Source organism: Camellia sinensis, chromosome 1, assembly GCF_055761805.1.
Source record: "Camellia sinensis isolate YWXY chromosome 1, ASM5576180v1, whole genome shotgun sequence".
NCBI lineage: Eukaryota > Viridiplantae > Streptophyta > Magnoliopsida > Ericales > Theaceae > Camellia > Camellia sinensis.
The window spans coordinates 54,564,093-54,587,137 of record NC_138961.1 but is presented as its reverse complement, the minus strand read 5'-3'; the positions used below and the strand labels follow the sequence as shown (position 1 = coordinate 54,587,137).

The 23,045-nt window shown below is 40.7% G+C and overlaps 1 protein-coding gene across 1 annotated transcript in view; it reads left to right on the top strand.

Annotated features, from left to right (window-relative positions):
- Positions 1 to 8,594: 8,594 nt before the first annotated feature.
- LOC114257937 (superoxide dismutase [Mn], mitochondrial-like) overlaps positions 8,595 to 23,045 on the top strand; it is a 62,510-nt gene continuing 48,059 nt past the window's right edge. Inside the window, exon 1 of the mRNA XM_082877457.1 lies at positions 8,595 to 8,709. Coding sequence (XP_082733583.1) covers positions 8,599 to 8,709 — 111 coding nt within the window. The 5' untranslated portion in view covers positions 8,595 to 8,598. The remainder of the gene's footprint in view (positions 8,710 to 23,045) is intronic.

Genomic DNA, 23,045 nt, shown 5'->3' with positions numbered 1-23,045 from the left:
GTAGCAGTAGCCTCCATGTCGACCGTGGTTGTTTTTTCTTGGACTTCGGTCTCCACTTGGCCGGTCTGCTTTGGGCAGTTACCTCACTCGGCGTTTTCCTTGGCTTCCTCTTCGTCATCTTCCTCGGCCTCAGCCTACAATGCGCTGAAGACGTCGTTGGCGCATGGCACCATGTATGTTAGAAGGAAGGCAGCTGGGGGAGAGGCAAACACGTCGGTTCCAGATCCTTGGCCGAGCTGTTCGCAAGCAGCCTTCCAGCGAGCCTTGAAGAAAATATCTTGGGTGGCATGGACTTGCTTCGTGTAGTTCTCCTCGGCCTCCTTGAAACCTACGTTGTTCGTTTCATCCAGCTTATCCTTCTTTGAATTTTTCAGCGCCTCCAGCTTGGCCCGGAAAGCGTCATTCTCTTGCTCGGTGGCTCCAAGTTGGCTGAGCAATCTGGAGTTGTCAGAGTTTGTGATCTCCAAAGAAGCTCTTGATCGCCCCAGCTCGGTTTGATGGTGCTCAACCTGGCTGGCAGCATCGGTTGCCTTCTGCCGGAGTCTATGAATCCGCTTTATGACCAGATGTTGTTTCTGGATGGCCTGCAAAGAAGAGTTTTAATTAAACAAGGGAAACCGTGCAAACACTTGAAAAAAATTGAATAAAAAGTTCGAGATTCTTACCCGAGTCATAGACTTGACCGAGGACTTCACCAGCCGGGTGTCAGGCATGTGGTCGCTGCCGACCACATCGCTCGGCAGAAGCAAGGCTTTGGTTAGGTCAAAGGCGAGTAGATGTTCCTTGTCCACTTTGACCGATGCACTGGCCGGGATCTCTTTTCCCCGGTGCTTCAGTTGGGGCTTCCATGGTGGTGTTGGGTCAGTTGTAACCGTCGGTTGCTCGGTATTCAACTCCGCAACAAGCTCGGCTGAGGGATCGGCGATACGAGGCCTTTTCCCAGCTCGGCGGCTTTCTTTGTTTGCCTGCACTGCGGCAGGTGATGCCAATGCAACCACGGTCCCGCTTGGTTGACCGGTAGCGGCTGTGCAGGAGGGCATGCTCAGTAGCTCGGTGGATGTAGCGGTGATCAGATTCTTGATGCGACTTCTTTTGGCCATCTCTTCTACCTCGGTCAACCAGATAAGGGGCACGTCCGGGAGTGTGGGGTCAGGAGGTGGCGACGGCGCTTGAAGGAAATCTGTCACTCTAGTCCGGCGGGGAGCGGAGTATCTGTAGGTCAGTACGTAGCTGAGAAGTTCGTGGCAATCCCGGCTATGGTACTAGAGCATGGTTCTAATGGTGCTTCGTTGGGATAATGGTAGTTGGCTTGCAAAGCTTTAATTGCTGCAAAAAGGAGAAGAAGAAAAGATATAAGTACAAAACGATGAAGGAAAGAAATTTGACCGAGCAGTTAGCACGGCTTACATGTTTCGTCAAAATTTTTGCTGATATACCAGCCCGACACGTCGGCTATTTCATAATTACCAGACACCCAAAAAAACTCGTCGTCGTGCAAGTCTTTGTCTGCGGTACCGGTCACTATCTTCTCCTTGCCCGGTCTGATCTTTAAATAATAGGCAAGGCCATCGCCTGTATGCCCGAGGGTATACTGGCGAAGTATCTCGGCTAGACCTAAGTTGGTTCCTAACCGGTTGTTCAGCTCGGCGATTCCGTTTATTATGCGGTAAGTGTTGGTTGAGACTTGGGTTGGTGCTAGCCCGGTGCGCCGCAAGAATTCGCACAATAAGGGGTTAACCGGGAAGCGGAGGCCTCCTTCTATAATGGAAAGCACGGTGAAAGGGCGCACTGGTCTAATCTGCTCCAGGGGGGTTGTGTCCTCGTCACTGAGCTCTAGATGAACGTCGTTCGGGATACCATATTCTTCCCGAAACGCAGCTAGAGCAACCGGCGTGTCGACCAAGAAGCGGTAGCGCCCCATGTGTAGCTGGTTGGTTTTAGCGCGGCTGTGTTAGTTTATCATAGACTCTTGTTTGATGGATGCTCGGTCGTTAAGAGCCTCAGTGTTGGTGTGTGGTCCCCTTGGACTCTGTAGGAAAAGGAGGGTGAGTGTAAGTGGGAGCGCTGTTGCGCAAAACGAGCTTGAGTTTAGCTCGGTCAGATGGAGTGCCAGACCACCTCGGTCACGAAGGTAAATTCAGAAGCTCGGTCACTCAAGCGGACCAGATGTTAGCCCGGTCGAGCGGTCAATCCCTCTGCCTACCTCGGTTCCTATAGTAGTTTTTTTTGCAGACTCTCAATTTGCTCGGTTTAGATGTTTTTTGGGATCAAAAGAAGACCTGGAGCCCGGTCCGTCCCAGATCTTCATATGTTCATCACTGGAGTTGAAGAATAGCAAAGAGAGTAGGGGCAGAAAAGGTTTTTGGGGGGGTTATATCCTAAAACCTATGGTTTTTGTGCCCAGGAATGCGAAATACCAAAGGAAAAAGCAATAAAGAAATTGGGAGAACTTACCAGAATGAGGCAAAAGTCAAATCTGGAGCACGAACACAGTAGGAGGTAAGAATGGAGCTTGGGAGTCGAGGGCAACGATGGTGCTAGATCGTCTGGAACGAAAGAGAGGCAGTAAGAAGAGAATGAAAGGGTGAAGTGGCGTACTTATAGGCGAAAAAGGCCGCCATAATTCGAATATGAAAAGACGTTGGGGTTGGTTTCTTGAGGCCAATAAATGATCGACGCGTGTCCCTATTGACGGCGGCGTCGGTATTGAAGAGACAGGTAGGCGAGTTGAGGCATCGACCGGGCAAGTCTAGAAATCGAGCATGTCGACTAGCGCGGTTTACAACTTGTGGAGGAAAGACCGGCGGGGAATATACCCCGGTTAGGTCACGTAATCCCAGTCACGCTTTTGCGCGGACAGAATTAAGGGGCAATTGAGAGGAAGATTTATGAGCCGAAATGGGCCATGGTAAAGGCCGGGCAAATTCTGGGCCGAGCGCGTTTGGGCCGTGATAGCTTGGGCCTGTCCGGAGATAGTTCAGCTCGGTTGAGGCCCAAGGCCATGTTAGGACCGAGCTACTTAGGCTTGTCCATGTGGGGACCGAGCTACTTGAGCTACTCGGCCGAGATGATCCCTGCTATTCGGGATTCCACGGTTCGCGCATTTAGCTCGGTAAGAAGGGCTTAGGTTTACCAGCTCGACTTGTCTTGAGCTCGGTTATGCCGAAATGTAACCGAGCACGGTCGTTATGGAGCTCGACGAGTGGAGCACTCGGACTCGTTATGCAGCACGGTTGTGTGAGGCCGAGGTGATGCCGCCGGGTTGCCAAGCTCCCACTATTGTAGTCTGCCGGTTTGGTTAGGTGGTGATTGCTGGATTTGTGTTGACAGATGGGAGAGCAGCTCCACGTGTCAAGAGGTTAATGGGAGCATATTTGAGCGCAGAAAGTATATAAGCATGACTGCGTCCCCCATGCTGGGATGGAACATCATTTGGTGAGAATAACCTAAACACTCAACTCTCTCTTCTCTCTCTATATCACTGAGTGTGTGCTAACTTGACCGTCAGAAGGGTTTTCCGGCCACACACCGCCGGGTAGCTCACCTCCGTTGTGTTCGTAGGTCGATCGGACAGACGAGGAGCTTGGACGAAAAGAGTACGGGCATCACCGAATATTTGCTCCCCGTACAGGGAAGAATGGACGTAGATGGATCAACATAGCTACAATGCCAAGAAAGACCATTTCCAAGGGTTCTAGAACTAATGTCATAGAAGGATTAGTGCCGAGGACAGAGTAAAGAAGCTGATGCAGATCAGAAAACAGGCACAAACAGAGTGAAAAAGTTTGCTGATTTGTTCAACGGAACTACGTTGCCTTATCCAATGAAGGAATGGTGATCAAATTGGAGAATTGATCAGAGGAGAAGTATGTTAAACCTGAGGTTATCATCTCATATGGAGGATGGATGGCTGTTTGTGATTTGCCATTTAATATGTGGAATGATCAGGTCTTCAAGTTGATTGGGGATAGATGTGGTGGATTATTGGATGTTGATCGAAGAAGAAACTCTTTTGTTAATCACTTCGAGGCTAGATTGAAAGTTAAGAGGTTTCGATAGTGGGTTTTTACTAGCATCCACTAAGGTAAAGATGAGAGGACAATCTATCATGGTGCGACTGAAATCTCTTTCCAAACATGTTCGACGCAAAGTGGAAACATGGCCAATTGTTTTCGGACAAGGGTCCTCAGACAAATCTAGTGCCGGGTGTGATGTGAAGGAAGACGAAGAAGCAGAAAGAACAGGGCAAACACGTGGCAGCTTAGCTCATGGGCGACGTGTGGAAGGCGATGGAATCAAAAAGGCAGGGGATATTGGTGGTCTCCAAATGGGTTACAGAGGTACTATGGGCCAAGTTCTTCTAAAGGCCCAAATGATTCACAATATCTGGGCCCGTCTTATTGCGACAATGTTTTAACGTATCTTCTAGATGGGTTAGGTTCAAAGCAGCATATGGGTCTTTCGTTAGATTCATCTTATGGGTTAGAGCTCGCGGGTCTTAGGGTTGGGTCACAACTCGTGGTTGGTGTGAGATACGAAAAAGGTGTAGAATTAGGGGTGTGAAATGGTTTTCCAATAGAGGGAATCTCCAGCTCGTCTTTAACTCCATAATTCCTTCATAATTTCATAAGAAAAATAGTAAAAAGTTTATTTCCTTTTTGTTTTTATAATTGGTATCAGAGTTTAGTGAAGAGTTTTTGAAAGCAAGATCAAACTATGTAAGTATTTCTATTTATGTATAAATTTTGATATATATAAATGTGTATGGTGTGCTTTATGTTATAAAAAAAAAATTCGTCTAAGTTTTTAGTTGTGCATCCTTTGTATTTTGTATCTTCATAATTATTTGTTTCATTTATAATTGTTGTAAAACTTATATGCTTAATGTATGTCAAAGCCCATATACTCATTAAGATCTTTTGACTATTGGCCATAATTGGGTTGTTAAGATCATAGAGAGAGATTTTAGGCACTAGATAATATATTAAGAGGGTTTTAGGTACCAACAATAATCTATAATGGCAATTAACCCTGAAGATATAATATACTTTGGAAATACAAAAAATAATGTTAATAATAAATATGATCATAGTTTGCATATTACTAAAGAGTCTGCAAATATAAATAATGTGTGTTCTAGTTTAAATAATATTACTGATATTATGTGTTCTTGGTTTTCTAAATTAGATAAAAATCAAAAAATAAATCAAAATTATCTAGAAACCAAAGTTGAGTCTATAGAATCTAAAATAGACAATTTGGGTTCTATAAATATTGACTTAAATAAAGAAGCAAAAAACCAAATAAATAATTTGGTGACAAAATTAGAAACTATATCCTTCATAAACAATAATGGAATGAATAGTCCAGGAGATAGTTAAATCCCTAGGATATTTTATGGTACAGAAGATATTATGGTACTTTAAACAAATACCTATAATAGGACTGAATATGAAAATATTGTTGAAATATTGGATTATTGGAGAAAATTATAAAAAGATCCAGGTTTAGGTATTGATGAAAGAAATATGCTACTAGATCAGATAAGAGAAACTTATCTAAAACATGAAACTTTTTACAGCACTTTAATTATGATATTAATATGTCAACTAATGATGATGACAATCAATCATCCTCATCTGAAGAAATATTAGATCAAGATATTTCACCAGAAATAAATAAAGGGAAAAGAAAGGCAGAAGTGCCAATTGATTCCGAATTATTTGGCACATGGGGAGATGGAGAAAATTTTAACTTTATTCAGACAAATGAAGTTAAAAATGATACTAACACGGGAAGTACCTTCAATCCTATACCTGAGCCAGTAATATCTAGAAAAGATAATAATCATAAGTATCTAATAGTTCAAAATGGCACTTATTTAGATTTGTCTCATGTTCCATTTAACGATCAGGAACAAGCAATTGATGATTGAGCACAATCATTATCCATCATTATTACCAATTATAAAATAGTTGGTCAATGGAAAAATTCATTGATTATATTGCAGCAACTCTCCAAGGAGATGTGTTGCAATGGTTAAGACAGTGGGAAAAATTTGAAATTGAAAAAAGTCAAAAAAACGGCTTTGTTAACAAATTCTCTCATACTTGACACAATTTTAGCTGAGTTTGCAAAAATCATAAAAGAAAATTTATGTGATTGTGCAAGAGATACTAATTTGCAAGCAGATGCAAATTATATTTTAATTAAATTAGAATTATGTAATATTTGTCTTTTTGAAGACTATGTTCAAATTTTTAAAAAATATTATTATCTTATTGATCCACCAGCAAATCAACCCTGGTTAGATCAATTTTTTCATAAGCTCCCTAATCCATGAGATGAGTTATGTATTACAATATATCATGATTTTCTCAAAAAAATGGAGAAGGAAGAATATGATAATCTTGGTTTTCGTATTAATTATGTTCTAAGACTGATAGGAGATTGGTGTCTAGAAGCAAAGGCGAAAAAACAAATAAAAAATCAAATTTCCAACTCACAATACGGTAAAAAATGTTGTGATAAAATTTTAAAAGAAAATTGGAAAATTGGTTGTAATACATTTCCTAAACGAAAAGGATTTTCCAAAAAACGCAGAAAATATAAATGGAAATCTTGGAAAAAGAACAAAACTTTTTCAAAAAAGAAAAAATATATTCGAAAAAAGAAACCAACAAGTGTTTTAAAAAAGAAAACTTATAAATGTTACATTTGTAACGACGAAGGTCACTATGCACCCGAATGTCCAAAAAGGGGAAAAAGTGCAAAGAAAATGATCAAAGTTCTTGAAAAACAAGATTTTAAAATAATACATGGCGAATAAATTTCTGATGAAGAAGAAATCTTATACGAAATTTCTAGTGATGAAGAAAGTTCAGATGAAGAACTAATCTTCATGATGACTAATAATAGTCAAGAAATATCTCAAGAAGCAAATAGTATATTTCAAAAAGAATTACAAGCAATTCGACTTGGAGATGTAATCAGAGAAGAAAAAACTTTTACTGACGAAGAATTAGCAAAATTCGAAAAAATACAAGAAGTTGCTGTTTTAGAAATTTATAAACTTTCAAAATTCAACTTCTTTTCAGCAAGAGTGTTTGAATAATATAGTGGTAACACTCAAGCAAAATGGTCAGAAGAAGGAAATATTGATATTCTTTTTTTTTTATAAGAAAAAGGTTGCAAGATGGAAAAAGAAATATCCTAAAATTCAATATATCCATTATTAGATTAATTCAAGTAACCATAACAGCCTTATTTTGCCAAAGGATAGATACTCCTATTTTGGCAGTAATTTTTTACAAAAGTTTTTCCGACCCAACGAAAGCAATCATTGGAGGAATTCAGTCTAATGTAGCTAATGGAGTAGTTTGGTTTAATGTTAGACCAAATTTCTTTATTTTCATAAAAGATCCTAATCTTGAAGATACAGTCAGAATAAGAATTAAAACATAAAGATTAGGAATTCAAACAAATTCTCATGATTTGGCTATTCGTTGGAAAATAATTCACGAATTAACCAAATTTTTTGAAACAAAAACAAGATCAAACGATAATAAAATCGTTGAAATCTTTGAACTAAGACCATTTGACACGGTAATACAACATCGTCTAATGAATTGGAGCGATTTAGAAGTCCCTCGACAATGGTTAATCCAATACCTAGTGGGATAAGGAGAATCTTCTAAAACAAAAAATCCTGCACAATTACAAATGCAAGCATCGGGAAAAAATTTATATATTGAAAATACAGTTCCAAAAATTAAAAGATCAACTTCTGTATTTGAAAAAGATTTTCCTAACAAATCATTTTCAAAATTAAGCATTGAAGAATCAAGTAATAATTCAAATCAAGAATCTATTACTTCAAACAATGTTCAAATTCCTATTTTCCAAGGAACAAGAAAACAACTTGAACATATTAAGTCTGCATATATGTATCATTTTCAAACAAAAAATGATTATATTATTTTTTCTCCTAACCAAGGAAAAAGAAGATATACATATGTATTGGGAACATTTAATTTTGCAGGTTATAAACCCTATAGCCTCAGTGTTCTCATAGTTACAGGAGTTACAGTCAGCTCATGTAAATGGAATGCCATACCAAAAGAAAAATGGACATTAATGAAACATCCAATTTTGGTTACTGGAATTGACGGCAACCATACTTCCATACAATTCAAGGCTAAAAATATAACTATTTGGTTAAATGATAGCAAATTCATTATACCAAAAATTTTATGTTTTCCTTATATGCATGGAGATTTCCTTCTTGGAAATAATTTTATCTATAAATATCTTCCAATGCAAATACAGGAAAAAGTCATTTCATTAAGCATAAGCAATGTCTTAATTCATATTCCCTTATTAGAATAACATAAATATATTTGTGATAAAGAGTTTGCGCCCGTGCCGCGTGGTAATTTAACTCCCATCATCAAAACTATTGATGAATCACATTGGATTTATAAAATTCTAGAAGAAAATTTTAGTGAACATCCATTAAAACTATGGCAACGAAGCCCACATTATTGTAGATTGTGACATGGGTCTGTACGCCTTTCTTCTAGATCGCAAGGAGATTATATGGATGAACACAAAATCGATAGAAATTTTTTCGCTACCAATTTACCTAGGTTGCAAAGCATTCTTCATCGCCATTCAGATGGGATACAAGGAGTTGCTATGGATGATCAAGTAAGGGATTCTCATAATGATAAACAGAGATCTCTTATTGTGAAATAGATCCAACTAGAACTAGTTAACATGGTGGATAGAAGATGAGGGGATTTGCAACAATCAAAGAAGGAGATGGATGACTGGGTTAAAGGTAGGATTGAAATGGATAGCGAGGTTGAAAACTTTATTTGTAATGTGGATGATGGACATTTCGAGCCTCACGAGGTGTTGCAAGCTCTGGGTAAGTATGGGTCTGATGATAGTTTGGCGTATCAAGAGGAGTATGATTTGGAGCTCAATAAATCCTTTAATGAGGATGGTGCTATTGAGGAGGAGGAGCTTGAGAGGGTCTTTGATTCAATGGAATAGTTAAGTGACTTCTTCAACCATAATGTTACAAGGTCGACTCCTCAGGAGGAACACACTACTTTCATTTTCTCTTCTTGTCCTGGGATGGGAGAGGGGTTTTTACAGAGTCCTATTCTTAATGTCTCTAGAGTTGTTCAATAACCAAGGAGCTAACCCAGTTAGTCCAAGGGCCATTTTGTGTGTTTCTACTATCAATTTTGAGTCTTATAACGCTTATATTACTGATGGTTTTGTGGATGATACCCAAGATGAAGTTTCTATTAATCATAGAGACAAGGGGGGTTGTGTTTTTAGTGGTTTTAGTGAAAGTGAGGCTGAAATGGAGAGATGGTTGAAGGAATTAAGCAAATTTGTGTCATCCCCAATTGAAAAAAATGAAGTGCCCCATTTTAAGCACTTATTTCAGGTTATGGGTTTGTCATTGGTGAGAATTAATGGAAAGTTTGATTCAGGTACAAAGGAGAAAGGGAGGTGGACAAGGGGGGGTTAGTAGTAGGAAGGGGGCGAGGGAGTTAAGGAACTTGGTGAGCCCCATCAATTATGATAGGGGAAATGAAAGGGTTATGGGTGATGATGTTTCTCAATGAAGAACATTAGTTGGAATGTACGAGGTCTGGGATATCAAAAGAAAAGAAGGGGCTATTAGGGATGTTTTGAAGAAACATCAACCAGATATTATCATTTTTCAGGAAACTAAGAGGGAAGTTTGCCATAGGAATTTTATTAGGACTATTTGGGGGTCTAGGCACTGGCAATGGGCTTTTGTACGTTCAGATGGTAGATCTAGGGGTATTTTAATCATTTGGGATCAGAGGGTCGTATCAAAGTGCGCGTCTTTAGCTGGTGAGTTTTCATTAACAATTAGGTTTAGGAATTTGGACAATAGTGAGTGGTGGCTGATGGGGGTTTATGGTCCGAACAGCCCCTCTAGGAGGAAGGAGTGGTGGGAGGAGTTATATGGGTTATATGGATTGTGTTTTCCAAATTGGTGTTTAGAAGGGGATTTCAATGTGGTTAGAAAGGTCTCGAAAAAGATCACTAGGAATAGGATCAATAGGGAAATGAGGGATTTTGATGGGTTTATTAGAGAGTGTGAGTTAATGGGTCATTCTCTCTTTAATGCTAGGTTCACTTGGTCAAATCTGCTGGAAAATTTCCTATGTTATAGATTGGACAGATTTTTATTCTCGTTGGGATGGGAGGGGGTTTTTCCTAATGTGAGGCAGGAGACATTACCTAGATTAGTTTTTGATCATTGTCCCATTGTGATAGAGAGTTGTCATTTTAAGTGGGGATCGACTCCCTTCAGGTTTGAAAATATCTGGTTGAACTATTACTCTTTCAAGGAAAATTTTGTGGGATGGTGGCATAATGCTAGATGTCATGGGTGGGTGGGTTTCAAATTCATGAGAAAATTGAAGATGATTAAAGAGGATGTGAAGCGCTGGAATAGGGGGGGTTTTTGGGAACTTGAAGGCTTCAAAATCTCAAGTTAAGCATAGGATTGAGGAAATTGATGCAAAGGAAATACAAGGGGAGATGAATGGGCCAATGAGAAGAGAAAGAAATGAGTTAAGATTGAAATTGAAGGAGTTGATTTTTAGTTTTTGGGCCCAAAAGGCAAAGGTAAAATGGTTAAAAAAGGGAGATATCAACTAAATTTTTTTTTCACAAGATGGGGGATGGAAAAAGGAAGAAGAAGTTTATCAAAAGATTGGAGGTTAGTCCACGGGTAGTGGACGAAAGGGAGTATCATATAGTCAAGGAGATTTTTGATTTTTATTCTAAGCTATATTCAAAGTATGGGTTGGTTAGACCAAGGATCGAAGGACTTGAGTGGGTATCTATTGATCAAGCATGTGCAAGTTGGTTAGAGAGACCTTTTGAGGAATAGGAGATTAGAGAAGCGGTATTTGATTGTGAAAGAGACAAAGCTCTAGGTTTGGATGGTTTTTCCATGACTATCTTTTAAGATTGCTGGGAGGTGGTGAAAGAGGATTTGTATAGAGTTTTTAAGGAATTTCATGATACAGGAGTGGTTCACTTGTGCTCAAATGCCACTTTCATTTGTTTAATTCCTAAGAGTGAAGGAGCTATCAGGATGGGGGATTTCAGACCTATTAGCTTGGTCACATCACTTTACAAGATTTTGGGAAAAGTGTTGTCAAAAAGATTGAGATCTTCATTGGACACTACTGTTTCTCCATCACAAGGGGCTTTTGTGAAAGGTAGGCAAATTTTAGATGTGGTTTTGGTGGCAAATGAGGTGATGGAGGATTGTAGGAGTTTAGGGAAGGAGGGGATTGTCTTTAACATAGATTTTGAAAAAGCTTATGATCACGTGGATTGACAATTTCTGGATTTTCTAATGGAAAGGAAAGGTTATAGTGAGAGATGGAGATCATGGATTAGGTGTGTTTAGCGACTTGTGACATATCGATGATAGTTAATGGTAAACCAGGGGAGAGCTTTAAGGCTTCGTGAGGACTCAAGCAAAGGGATCCTTTATCTCATATTCTTTTTATTTTGATGGCAGATGTGTTAGGTAGGATGGTGGATAGGGCTAGAGAGGGAGGCTTGTTTGGAGGTTTACATGTAGGTAGGAGTATTGTTAATGTGACACATTTACAGTTTGCGGATGACATTATTTTCTTTTCCTCGTGAGATGAAAGTCAAACGATTAATGTTTTTTCAATGTTAAAATTGTTTGGGATGATTTCGGGGCTTAAGGTTATTCTGGAAAAAAGTAGTGTGGTGTGGTTGGTATTAATGTAAAAAGTGATCATCTCCAGAGAGTGGTTGTGCTTCTAGGATGCGGTGTTGAGACATTCCTGATTAAATTTTTGGGACTTGCTTTGGGAGGCAATCCTAGAAATGGGTCATTTTGGGCTCTGGTTGTGGAAAAGATAGGGAAGAGGTTGGAAGGATGGAGCAGGGCTTTTGTGAGGAGGTAGGTTCACTTTAGTTAAAACAGTTCTAAGTTGTATTCCAGTTTACTTTTTGTCTCTGTTTAAGATTCCAGTTAAGGTGGCAAAGTCTTTAGAAAAATTGATGCGGGACTTTCTTCAGGAGAGGAAAGATAAGGGCAAAAAGGTTCATTTGGTGAATTGGGAGGCAATTTCCTTTCCTAAGGAAAATGGGGGTTTGGCCATAGGTAACATAGTAGCTAGGAATACAGCTCTACTTGGCAAGTGGTTATGGAGATTCCCAAATGAGTGTGATTCATTATGGCATAAGGTTATTAGAAGCAAGTATAGGATTCATGTTAACGGTAGAGACTCGCAGGTGGTCACTAGGGGTAATGGGCGAGCTCCTTGGAAATCAATATCTCGTATTTATCCAAGTTGGTTCTGTTTCATTTATGTAAGGGTGGGTAATGGGAAAATTGCCAAATTCTGGGAGGATGTTTGGGTCGGTTCTTCCTTCGCTATGTCTTTTCCATATTTGTACAGAGTGTCTCAGTCTCATAATTGCTCTATTGCTTCTTGGCATGCTTATCTTTGGCTCCAATTTCTTGGAATTTTAATTTTCCTAGAAATCTTAATGATAAGGAGGCTGGGCAATTGGTGGGTCTTTTGCCAAGACTTGAACATGTCTCTTTGGTTCCGACTTTAGAGGACAAGTGGGTTTGGGCTGTTCATTCTTCGAGCTCATTTTCTTGTAAATCTTTTTTTGACAAACTCATTGATAAGTCTCATATACCTTTGTTCCCTTTTCACAAGAAGATATGGATGGCATGTGTTCCTCTTAAGGTAAAGATGTTCATGTGGATTTTGGTTCATGGAGGCACTTTAACAAATGATACATTGCAAAGAAGGAGGCCTTCCCGTTCTCTAAGTCCTCAATGGTGCATAATATGTAGGAGTGGTGAATCTTTGGATAATTTAAGCGAGCTTATGGCAAAGTTTGTTTTGTTTGGGGAATGTTATGTGGGTGGCTCCAAAAGGAAGTGCACAAATGACTTTAATTGATTTTCAAGTATTGGGGCGGTTGAAGAGGGCCAAGGTGCTTTGACTTTGTGCTATCTTTGCAATTTTCTGGATCATTTGGTCGGAGAGAAATGGGCATGTTTTTGAAGTAGAATCTTGGGATGTTGATTTTTTATGGGATAAAGTTTGCCATTTAGCATCATTTTGGGTGTCGAAGAGTCTTTTGTTCAAAAGAATTCCTCTCTTTATGATTTTAGCAGATTAGGTGTTAGTTTGTGATATATAGTGTTTTTTAATCATTTTGGGTTTTGCCTCCTTTTGTTGTTTTTGTTATTTTTAACTTGTACTTTTTTTAGAGGATGCCTTATGCTCCCTTCTTTTGGCTTTGTGCCTTAATAAAATCTTTGTTTGTTGCTGATAAAAAAATAAAGATTTCTCCAATAATTAAATTTTGTATGCATTATAATAGTCAAGGGTATGTAGGTAACAAAACTCATGCTTTGGGCAATTGCTATCTTATGTATTTATGTAGACCGCCCGAAACTCCGCTCCGCGCGCGAGGGCACGAATTGTAGTTCTAGCTACTACAGTTCGGACTCCTATCATGGTTCTGAATCTAATCTCACAAAGTGCAATGTAAGATTGATAAATCACCAAAGAGTCCAAATTCGGCAAATCGTTTTGGAAAATCGATTTTAATCAAAAAGTGCCAAACATGGACTGCTTTGCCAGATTTCAGAGTCGCCACCTAAATGTTTTGTTCTGGGAAATTTAGGAAACCCTGACTCGTGCCTAAGGCCACGTGTCCGTCATCACCAAAGTTGCCTCGGCTCGGGAACTTGGGAATGAGAGGGGAAGGTCCTGAAATGAGCACCCCCGCTCGCCCGATCAAAGATCGGCCTCTATTAAAATGATATGTTATTTTTGAAAACACATGCGCTCTTATTCCGATTATTAATCTAGCTTATTATGTGATGCACACAACATACAAGTATAGACTCAATCACGCGGATTGGAACAAAACAACTCATGTTTGTTTTTGAAAGTGGTTTGAAAGTGCTACTCGCAAGTAGGCTAAGACGCGGATTTGCCACCCTCAAGTGGGCTTTAGAAAAAAAACATGATTTTGCCACTTCAAGTGGGCTTAAAACTCACAATCATCGAGTTGTTCCAATACAGGCAATCAAACCTTCATCCTCAGGCATTCATGCAGTTATATCAATTAAGCAAATAGCCTCATGGCAAGCATGCTATCATGGCAGTCACTTACACACATGCAAGGATGCTAAAGCGTAAACACTCACAGTGTACTCCGAGCCAAAAAAGAAGCTAGTTAGTAATCAATGCATGATCCTAGCTATGTCAACAATGCCTAATGCAACACATGCAAAATGCAGCTAAATAGGCTCGGCTATTCTAAGATGGCATATGAATGCAACACTTGATGACATGCTGTTAAACACGTATTCAAGTAAGTATTGAAATACAATGCAGTTTGAATGATGCGCCGAGCCCGGTGCATGCAATACGAATGAATGATGCATGCATGCAGGCATAAGTATGCTAATTGAAACATGCCCTAAAACTAACCACTGAAAGCTGATAAGTAAAAAGGAGAAAGAAATGGGGTTGGAAGACATGCGTTGCACACACACACACTTATTACAAAGTTTGCCCTCTCGACGGAGGGTCCGAATAAATAATACAAGCTAGCTACTCTAAGCTAAACTACTTAACTAATCTAATAATCCAATTAGACTAATTATTACACAACACAAATTGAATGACTAGCTACAACTAGTTATTACAGTACTTTAACTAATCAACAAATTAATTAAGTTAAAAATTCAAGCTAGACAATAAGCGAAGCTATGAATGAGGCTGCCTTAGCTCTGTTCGAGGAAGCAGAAGATGCATGCTCGGTCGCCTCACTCGGAAATCCATTACTATGTCCCCCAATTGCCTGTGTTTGCATTTGATTTTAGAACACTGCACAAACTTCCAGAATGCTTCTTCTCCAACATGGGGACCTCCTGGTGGGCTGCTGACCAGAAAAGGGTGGTGTAGACCACCTGTAGACCAGAAAAACTGGTTGTAGACCAGAAAAAGTGGTTGGTCGACCACCTTTACTGGTCTGCCAATGTAGACGTCCCCGAACGCCCCGGGAGGATGGGTCCCGTTCTGTTCGTTTTGGGCTCACTACAATTCGGACTCTCAAATTGTCATGGTTCTAAATCTGAACCAAAGAGTCCAAATCAGGCAAATCGTTTTTGAAAATTGATTTTTTGTAAAGAAGTGCCAAACATGGACTGCTTTTCCAGATACAGAGTCGCCACCTAAATATTTATTTTGGGGGAATTTAGGAAACCCTGACTCGTTGCCTAAGGCCACGTGTCCGTCATTACCAAAGTTACCTTGGCTCGGGAACTTGGGTACGATTGGGAAAGGTCAGCTATGAGCACCCCGCTCGCCCGATCAAAGATCGGCCTCTATTAATCATGATATCGAGTTTTGAAAACGTTATGTAGTCTTATACCGGTTATTAGCCTAGAATTACTATGTGATGCGTACAGCAAAACAAGTATAGACTAAATCGCCTAATTTAGAACAAAGCATTGCATATCCGTTTGTTTGAGAAATGGTTTGAAATTTGCTACTCGTAAGTAGGCTAAAACACGGATTTCAACGAGTTGTTCCAACTCAAACAATCCAATCTTCACCCACAGGCATTCAGGTAGTAATATCACATAAGCACATAGCCATATGGTAAGCATGCTGTCATGTTAACATTCACACTCATGCGAGATGCTAAAGCATACATACTTACATTGTACTCCGTGCCAAAATAATGAACTAGTTAGTAATCATGCATGATCCTAGTTCATGTTAAAGTGGCTAATGCATCGCATACAAAATGTCATTAAAATAGGCTTGGCTAATCTAAGGATGGCATGTGAAATGCAACAACTCGGTGCACGTATTCAAGTTTGAAATTGAAATACTATGCGGTTAACATGATGGACCGAGCCCGGTGCATGCAAGACAAATGTATGAATGCACGCATGCATAGCATAAGGTATGCTAATTTAAATATGCCATAATACTAACCATTGAAAGCAGGTAAGTAAAAAGGGAGAAAGAAGTGGGGGTTGGAAGACATGCACACACGCACCCGCACTTATTACAAATTCGCCCTCGCTCGGAGGGACCAAAAGAATAATACAATTTAACTAACGATCAAGCTAACTAAATATTACAGACAATTAACTAGTTAAGCAAATTAATTAAGCTAATTAAGCAGTAAAAACAGCCTCGGGAAGAGGACCCGATGTATGCGCGCTCGGTTCCGCTCGGAAACCCACCACCATGCACAAGTTTGCCTCTGTTTCCCCTGCTCTACTCCTCTGAAAATTGCACAACTCCCAAGGTATGCTCCATGGACACTGTGGATCACCACTAACCAAGACAAATGGTCACCGACCATGGAAAGATGGTCATCGACCATTGGTTGAGCTCTCGACCACAAATATTTGGTCGGTCGGTAGTATAGATGGCCGGCCGGCCAAGGCTTCCTGCAGAAACCTGTTTCGACAGCAGCAAAGGGCAAAACATGGCATGGCAATGCATTTCAAACAATGTTTGCACCCACCACACTCCTTATCATGTTTATGACTCAAAGGAGGATGGTCCTCGATTCTTGGACCATCAATCGCGTATTTCAATGCGTGATGGCCCAAGAAACCAAGTGTGCCATTTCAATGTCGAATGAAATGCACTTAAACAAACAAATGGCCCAACCTCTATCACTTGATCAAGAGGTAAGGCATGCATGCCAATGCAGTGCAACCTAGGCGTGCGAATTAGGCATGCAATATGAACATGAAGGCAAGTATGCTAGGCACACAACCTAAGCTAGCAAGCATGCAAGCATGTAATAACTATGCTAATGATTAACATGCAAGATGTAACCTAATCATGCCAATGTGTAAGGCATGCAACATGTTATGCAACCTAGTGAAGGAAATGCGTGCCAAATGCAAGTGTCACTTAAACATGCAACAATAATACATGGTAAGTCAAGTATGCAATCAACACATAAGGTGAGCATGCCACAATATGCAAAGGAAGGACTTACACTAATTTGGACGGCTCTCTATTAGGCCCAAAACAGTGGCCAAATGCTATGGAAATGAGAGGCAAAACATGCACAAGCATGCACATGTTAAGGCCTAAATACTTAAGTATCAAGAAGTATCTTTTGCGCACACTTAAAAGGGAATAACCATGGACATATGGCATACATAATAAGCATTGAGAACATGTAGGAAATGATGCCAAATCAACCTACCAATGCTAGCTAGGCATGCAGCCAAGCCCAAGGACCTAAAACATGATCATATGACACATGAAGCAAATGACCAAAATAAACCAAAACAGTCCTAAATCATGCAAAAGTAAGCCCTAAGAACCACTTAGATGGCATCTAAATGACCTAATCCTAGAGGCATACACAATAGCACAAACATGAATCATGAAACACCAACCTCTTAACACATTAAAGGGGCATCAAATGTAAGCGTTCAAGCATTCCATGAGGAATGAAATGACATGGTAAATGGTTCCAAACCACTGAAACAAAGCGAGTAAAACATGCTCCACACTCACACACCCAAGGCTAACAAGCCAAAATGCAATGTGGCTATACTAAGCATGTCATGGTTGACCAAAACAACCAAAAATAGAACTTAAGCATGCTAAAACATGCACAAAAGCTTCACAAAGCTAGGCCAAAACAAGTAAGCATAATAGGCTGAATGCTAGGCACAAGTTAAGGCAAATCATGGCATTACAAGACATGTATGCACGGCAAGCATGGTGTGTCTAAACCAAATAAAAAAAGTGCTATATTATGACAAAATAAGCACAGATAACAACTAAGACATGGCCAAAATGCACTTAAAAATGGTGCTCACACATGAGGCTAAAATGGCCCTTTTCAAGGATAACAAGGAGAGGGGGTGGCCCTCTCCTTCTTAGGACCTTAAACTACCATCCTCACCACTGAAATACCTCAAGATTTCAGTGGTGAGGAGGTCCAAACAAGGTGGTCCCCGAGCTCACCAAAATGGCACAAAATGGGGGCCAAACAAGCCCTAAGAGGGGTCAAACAACCCCAAAGCTCAAAGAAACCTTAAACAACTATTTTAGGCAGGTAAAAATAAGAATTTTATATGTTATACACAAAGCCTAAAAATATGTGCAAGATTGGTAAAAAGGCTATGCAAAAATGGGGAATAAAGGGGAAAAGTTGTTACCCTTGTAGACCCTCTTCAAAATGGAAGACCAGCAGCCTCCTTAGGTTCAAACCAGCTCTAAAACTCTGAAAATGACTCCTTAGCACCTCAGTAGCCAAGGTAAGGTGTAACACTAGGTGTTTGAATGCAAAACTAAGAACAAACACACACTAAGGCAAAGAGAGGGAGATATAGAGATATGATAGATACATTATGACCTAACCCTAGTTCAGAGCTCTCCCTGGAAAAAAAGTTGTAACCCTAATGGAGGGAGAAGAGGCTCCCTCTTATAGAGCTCACTCTTGCAAAGCTTCTCAAGTAAGCTAGTCAAGAGGGAGATCCCTCCATATAGTGTATGGAGGGGAGCAACGTGTATGCCAGCTAGCACAGCTGGCATAAAAATATCTGCAAAAGCAGATGTACAGTGGTCGGCCAGCCAAAAATGTTATTTGACCAAAACAGATGGCCGGTCGACCACAAAGAGTGCCGGTCGGCCAAATATTTGGCCGATGGCAACAAACCAATGGCCGGTAGCCTCAAGCCATGGTCGGTGAGGTGTGAGGATGGCCAACAAGCCATTACCTGCCCTCCAAAGCAAAAACACAAGTGTTTGGTGCAAAACCAGACACAAAATAGTTGAGTTGAGAGATCCTGAGGCAAGGCGCGTAGCCAAGACCTCCGGGAACTCAAGACGAACACAAACAAGGATGATCACCGAGTGTTCAAACGGTGACGTCCAAGTCTTGAGGACGGTCAAAAATGGGGTGTCTACAATTTCCCCTTTTTGACAGAACTCGAAAGTCATAAGAATGAAGGGAGTGAGTGTCAAAGCCTAGAGACGACCCATTTTTGACAAGGCCAAAGACTTAGACAAACATACAAGCTTCAAACAAAGATATGCGCTCGAAGGCAGGGGCAAAATGCAACTAATAATGCAAGAAGCCGAGCATAACTTATGATCATGCAAAGAAAGCTGTAACGAAGCATATACATACAATAAATGCAACAGTTTTAAGCAGTCTAATATGAAACCAACTACACTATAATGCAGAAAGGATGTAAGAGAATTATGTAATTCTCGCTACGTTTCATGCGGAGAATACAATACATGTCCGGTTCGTCTGGTTGCACCAGCCTCAAATGAACCGTACGTACAATATCGTGTCTGTAAAAGAGAGAAACTTAATAGGTACAATATCATTAGCAGTATGCATGACAATGCAATTGAAAGTGTGTGACAACGCAAATCGAGTGGGAAGCATAACAATGCGACTAAAGGCAAGCATAGCAATGCTATGAAGGCCTAAACACATGTAAGTAAAGAACACGTGACAACGTGCACAATGTGTGAAGATATAGACACATGTGAGTAAGGCGTACGCGACAACGCATGCAATGTGTATAGAAAGGGATTCGAACACATGTAAGTAAAGCATAACGCGATAACGCATGCAATGTGTATAGAAAGGAACTTGAACACATGTAAGTAAAGCATAACGCGACAACGCATGCAATGTGTATAAAAAGGAACTTGAACACATGTAAGTAAAGCATAACGTGACAACGCATGCAATGTGTATAAAAAGGAACTTGAACACATGTAAGTAAAGCATAACGCGACAACACATGCAATGTGTATAGAAAGGATCTTGAACACATGTAAGTAAAGCATAACGCGACAACGCATGCAATGTGTATAGAAAGAAACTTGAACACATGTAAGTAAAGCATAACGCGACAACGCATGCAATGTGTATAGAAAGGAACTTGAACACATGTAAGTAAATTACACGCAAAACGTATACAATGTGTAACCACCTGAGAATACATATACACATGTAAGTAAAGCATGCAATAATGCAAGCAATGTGTATAGAAGGAATTCGAATGCATGTACAGCATAAGTATAGTGAAGGCATGCTACTCGCATTTGTTGAGATGCAACCAAATCAAGACGAGACATTTGTTGAAAGCAGGACACGTAACGAGCATGCTAATCATAGTCATATCAAAGTAATGCAATACAACATGTTTAAAGCGATTTGCGGACTCCGCAAGGTACAAAAGGATACGGGAAAGGATGCTCCTTGCACGCACCGAACATCACACATAGGAGACATGGCTCGAGGTCAACACGAAGACCAGTTAACATTCCAAAGCGCACCTTCTTGCACTATCTCGAGTAATGAAGGTGCCAAACCATATAATTGACTCAAACAAAGACGCGGGAGGTGCATCTATCATAGGGGGAGGCCACCGGTGTTAATCCAAACACTCTGCTACCGTGCTCTCCCCTTGCTTTACTTTCCTTTTCTACTGTTAGTTTTAAGCACATTGCACTGCCTCAGGCAGGTTTTACTTTCTTCAAAACTATGTATCTTTTTGCAAAAGACATGGTGGAAATGAAACAGCTATTTTGTTTAAAAAGGTGTTACATTTGTTGCCCTATGCATCGCATCGCGTGGCATCACATAACAATGTGAATGAAATTGAAATTTTGTTTGAAAAGTAAGCACTTGCATCGTAATAATCAGGTAGTGAGCTGACCAACGATAAAATAACTCGATAAGCAACAACAAAGAACTCGATGAGCTGACCAGGTGTAAATACAACTCGATTAAGCAAATGCAAAGATTTGAGGAATGTGACATACAACTCGATAAGCAAATGCAAGGACTCGAGGAACATGACATACAACTCGATAAGTAAATGTACAATAACTCGATAAACAAATAGACGTGACTTCGCAAGATCACCACCGGAAGGCATCGGAGGAGGTTCCAACCACAATTCTTCAGCATGTTCAACTCATAAGCAGCTTATGGAATAAGGGGGAGGGCCATCGGCCAGAAGGAAAGGCCATCGGCCATGAGAGATGGTCATCGGCCAAAAGTGGTGGTCGGTCGGCACTACATTTGGCTGGCCGGCCATAAATGGTAAAGACCACCAGGATGCTAACACCTGTCCTCCACTCACACCTTATCCCTTACAAAGGGTCTCAGCTTCGTAGTTTTTCTCAATTAAACACTGATTTGCTCCAAATTGAAGCATTTCTTGTCCAAAATCTCACAGCTTGGATCGCCAACTTGGATGGTTCGGAAAAATTGAATTTCCGGGGCTTTGGCGTAAATGCACTATTCACGCTGTGTCGCACTCCACTGCACTTTCCGTTTCTCCATGCCGCGGCAAGGTTTTGGAATCCGGTAACACATGTCTTTAACTTTGGCGAGCAAGAGGTGTGTCCTACCTTCGAAGATTTCCAAGCTTTGATGGAATCTGAGCGCGATGAGGAAATCTTGCCTCAGCTTCGCTTTGGCCACGCCCAAGCCTTAGGGCGAATGTGTGGACTTACTATGCACGACGCTCGATCTTTGATTTGTGACGGAATGCTGGATATTCCGAGTTTGATTTGTCGATTTTCTGATGCCGGTGACCGCAGTGACCATCATTGGCAAGGCTTTCGGCGACATGCCCTTTGTTTGTGCATGTTATCTCATTTCCTGTTTGTCTCGGGCTCTAGAGGGTCTAGCGTCCGGTTGATCGAGGTTGCCCAAGGTTTGAAGAAGGGCAAGGGCTGCATTGCCATGACTCTGGCTGAGACGTTGATGGGCTTGGATGCCTTTTATCGCCGAGAGACAACCAGATTTGAGGGGAGTCCACTACTGCTGCAGGTAATATTTCCCACCCAATCTCACATTTGTATTTCTTACATCACTCGGCCCTCAAGCTCGATTTTTCTCACAAAATCCTTTTCTCACTTTTCTTACATCGTACATCTCTCTATTCTTTGTTCTCTCATTTTTCATCCCTTCCCAGGTGTGGTTGATGGACAAGTTGCAGGTTGTGGACTCTTGCCCAGCATACTCGGCTCGCGGCTACTTCTTTCGGCAATGCCTAGTTGATGCCCTTGATGAAGGATGGTGGTTTGATTAGATGTGCAGCTTGTCCGCAGACCGCATTGCTTGGCGGTGCCCTTGGCTTAATCTACCGATAATGAGTTACAGCATGTCCCGGCAGACTGGGATTTAGTTGATTAGCTTAACTCACTGTGTGTTCTACTTCCCGTTCCGGTTCCAGCGCCAATTTGGCCATGATCAGATTTGTCCGCCAGAGGGGATAGAGTACTGTAGACACCCCATTTTTGACCGCCCTTAAGACTTGGGCGCTACTGATGGTTTGCTCGATGATGAAAGGTGTGCAGGGCAAAGGTTCAATTTCTTCGGCAATGAGAGGGTCAAATCCCAACTTCACATCCCATTTTGGACCAAAGCTATTTTGAATGGTTTTTAGACCTTAAAACCCTCTCTTTCAAAACATTTTTGAAATAAAGTTTCTACGATGTTCCGAGGCTCACATTTTGTCAAAAAATGTGCTTTTCGATAAACCGAGCAAGGACAAAGTGGAAATGAATGAAAGAGAGACGAAATCTTTGAAAAATCTTTCAGAACACCTTGCTTAGGGGTTTGAAGTTGAAGAAAAGAGGAGAAGAGGGGAGAAGCCAAGTTGGAGAAGAAGATAGGCAAGAATTGCTAAGAGAGGGACGAGCAGTCCTCGCTATATCAAGCTTATTTGTCTATACACTTTGAGTTAAGCTATGAGGCCACCACCATTGGAAATAAGACTTCCGGGGCTTCATTTTTCATTCAAGAATCTCTTAAAACCGAGACTGGAGGGCGGAGATATGATTGGTTGAAGTTGGGCATCATCTCGGTTGGACCGAAACTGAGCAGCCTTCACTAAAACAAGCATAACTTTTTGCATA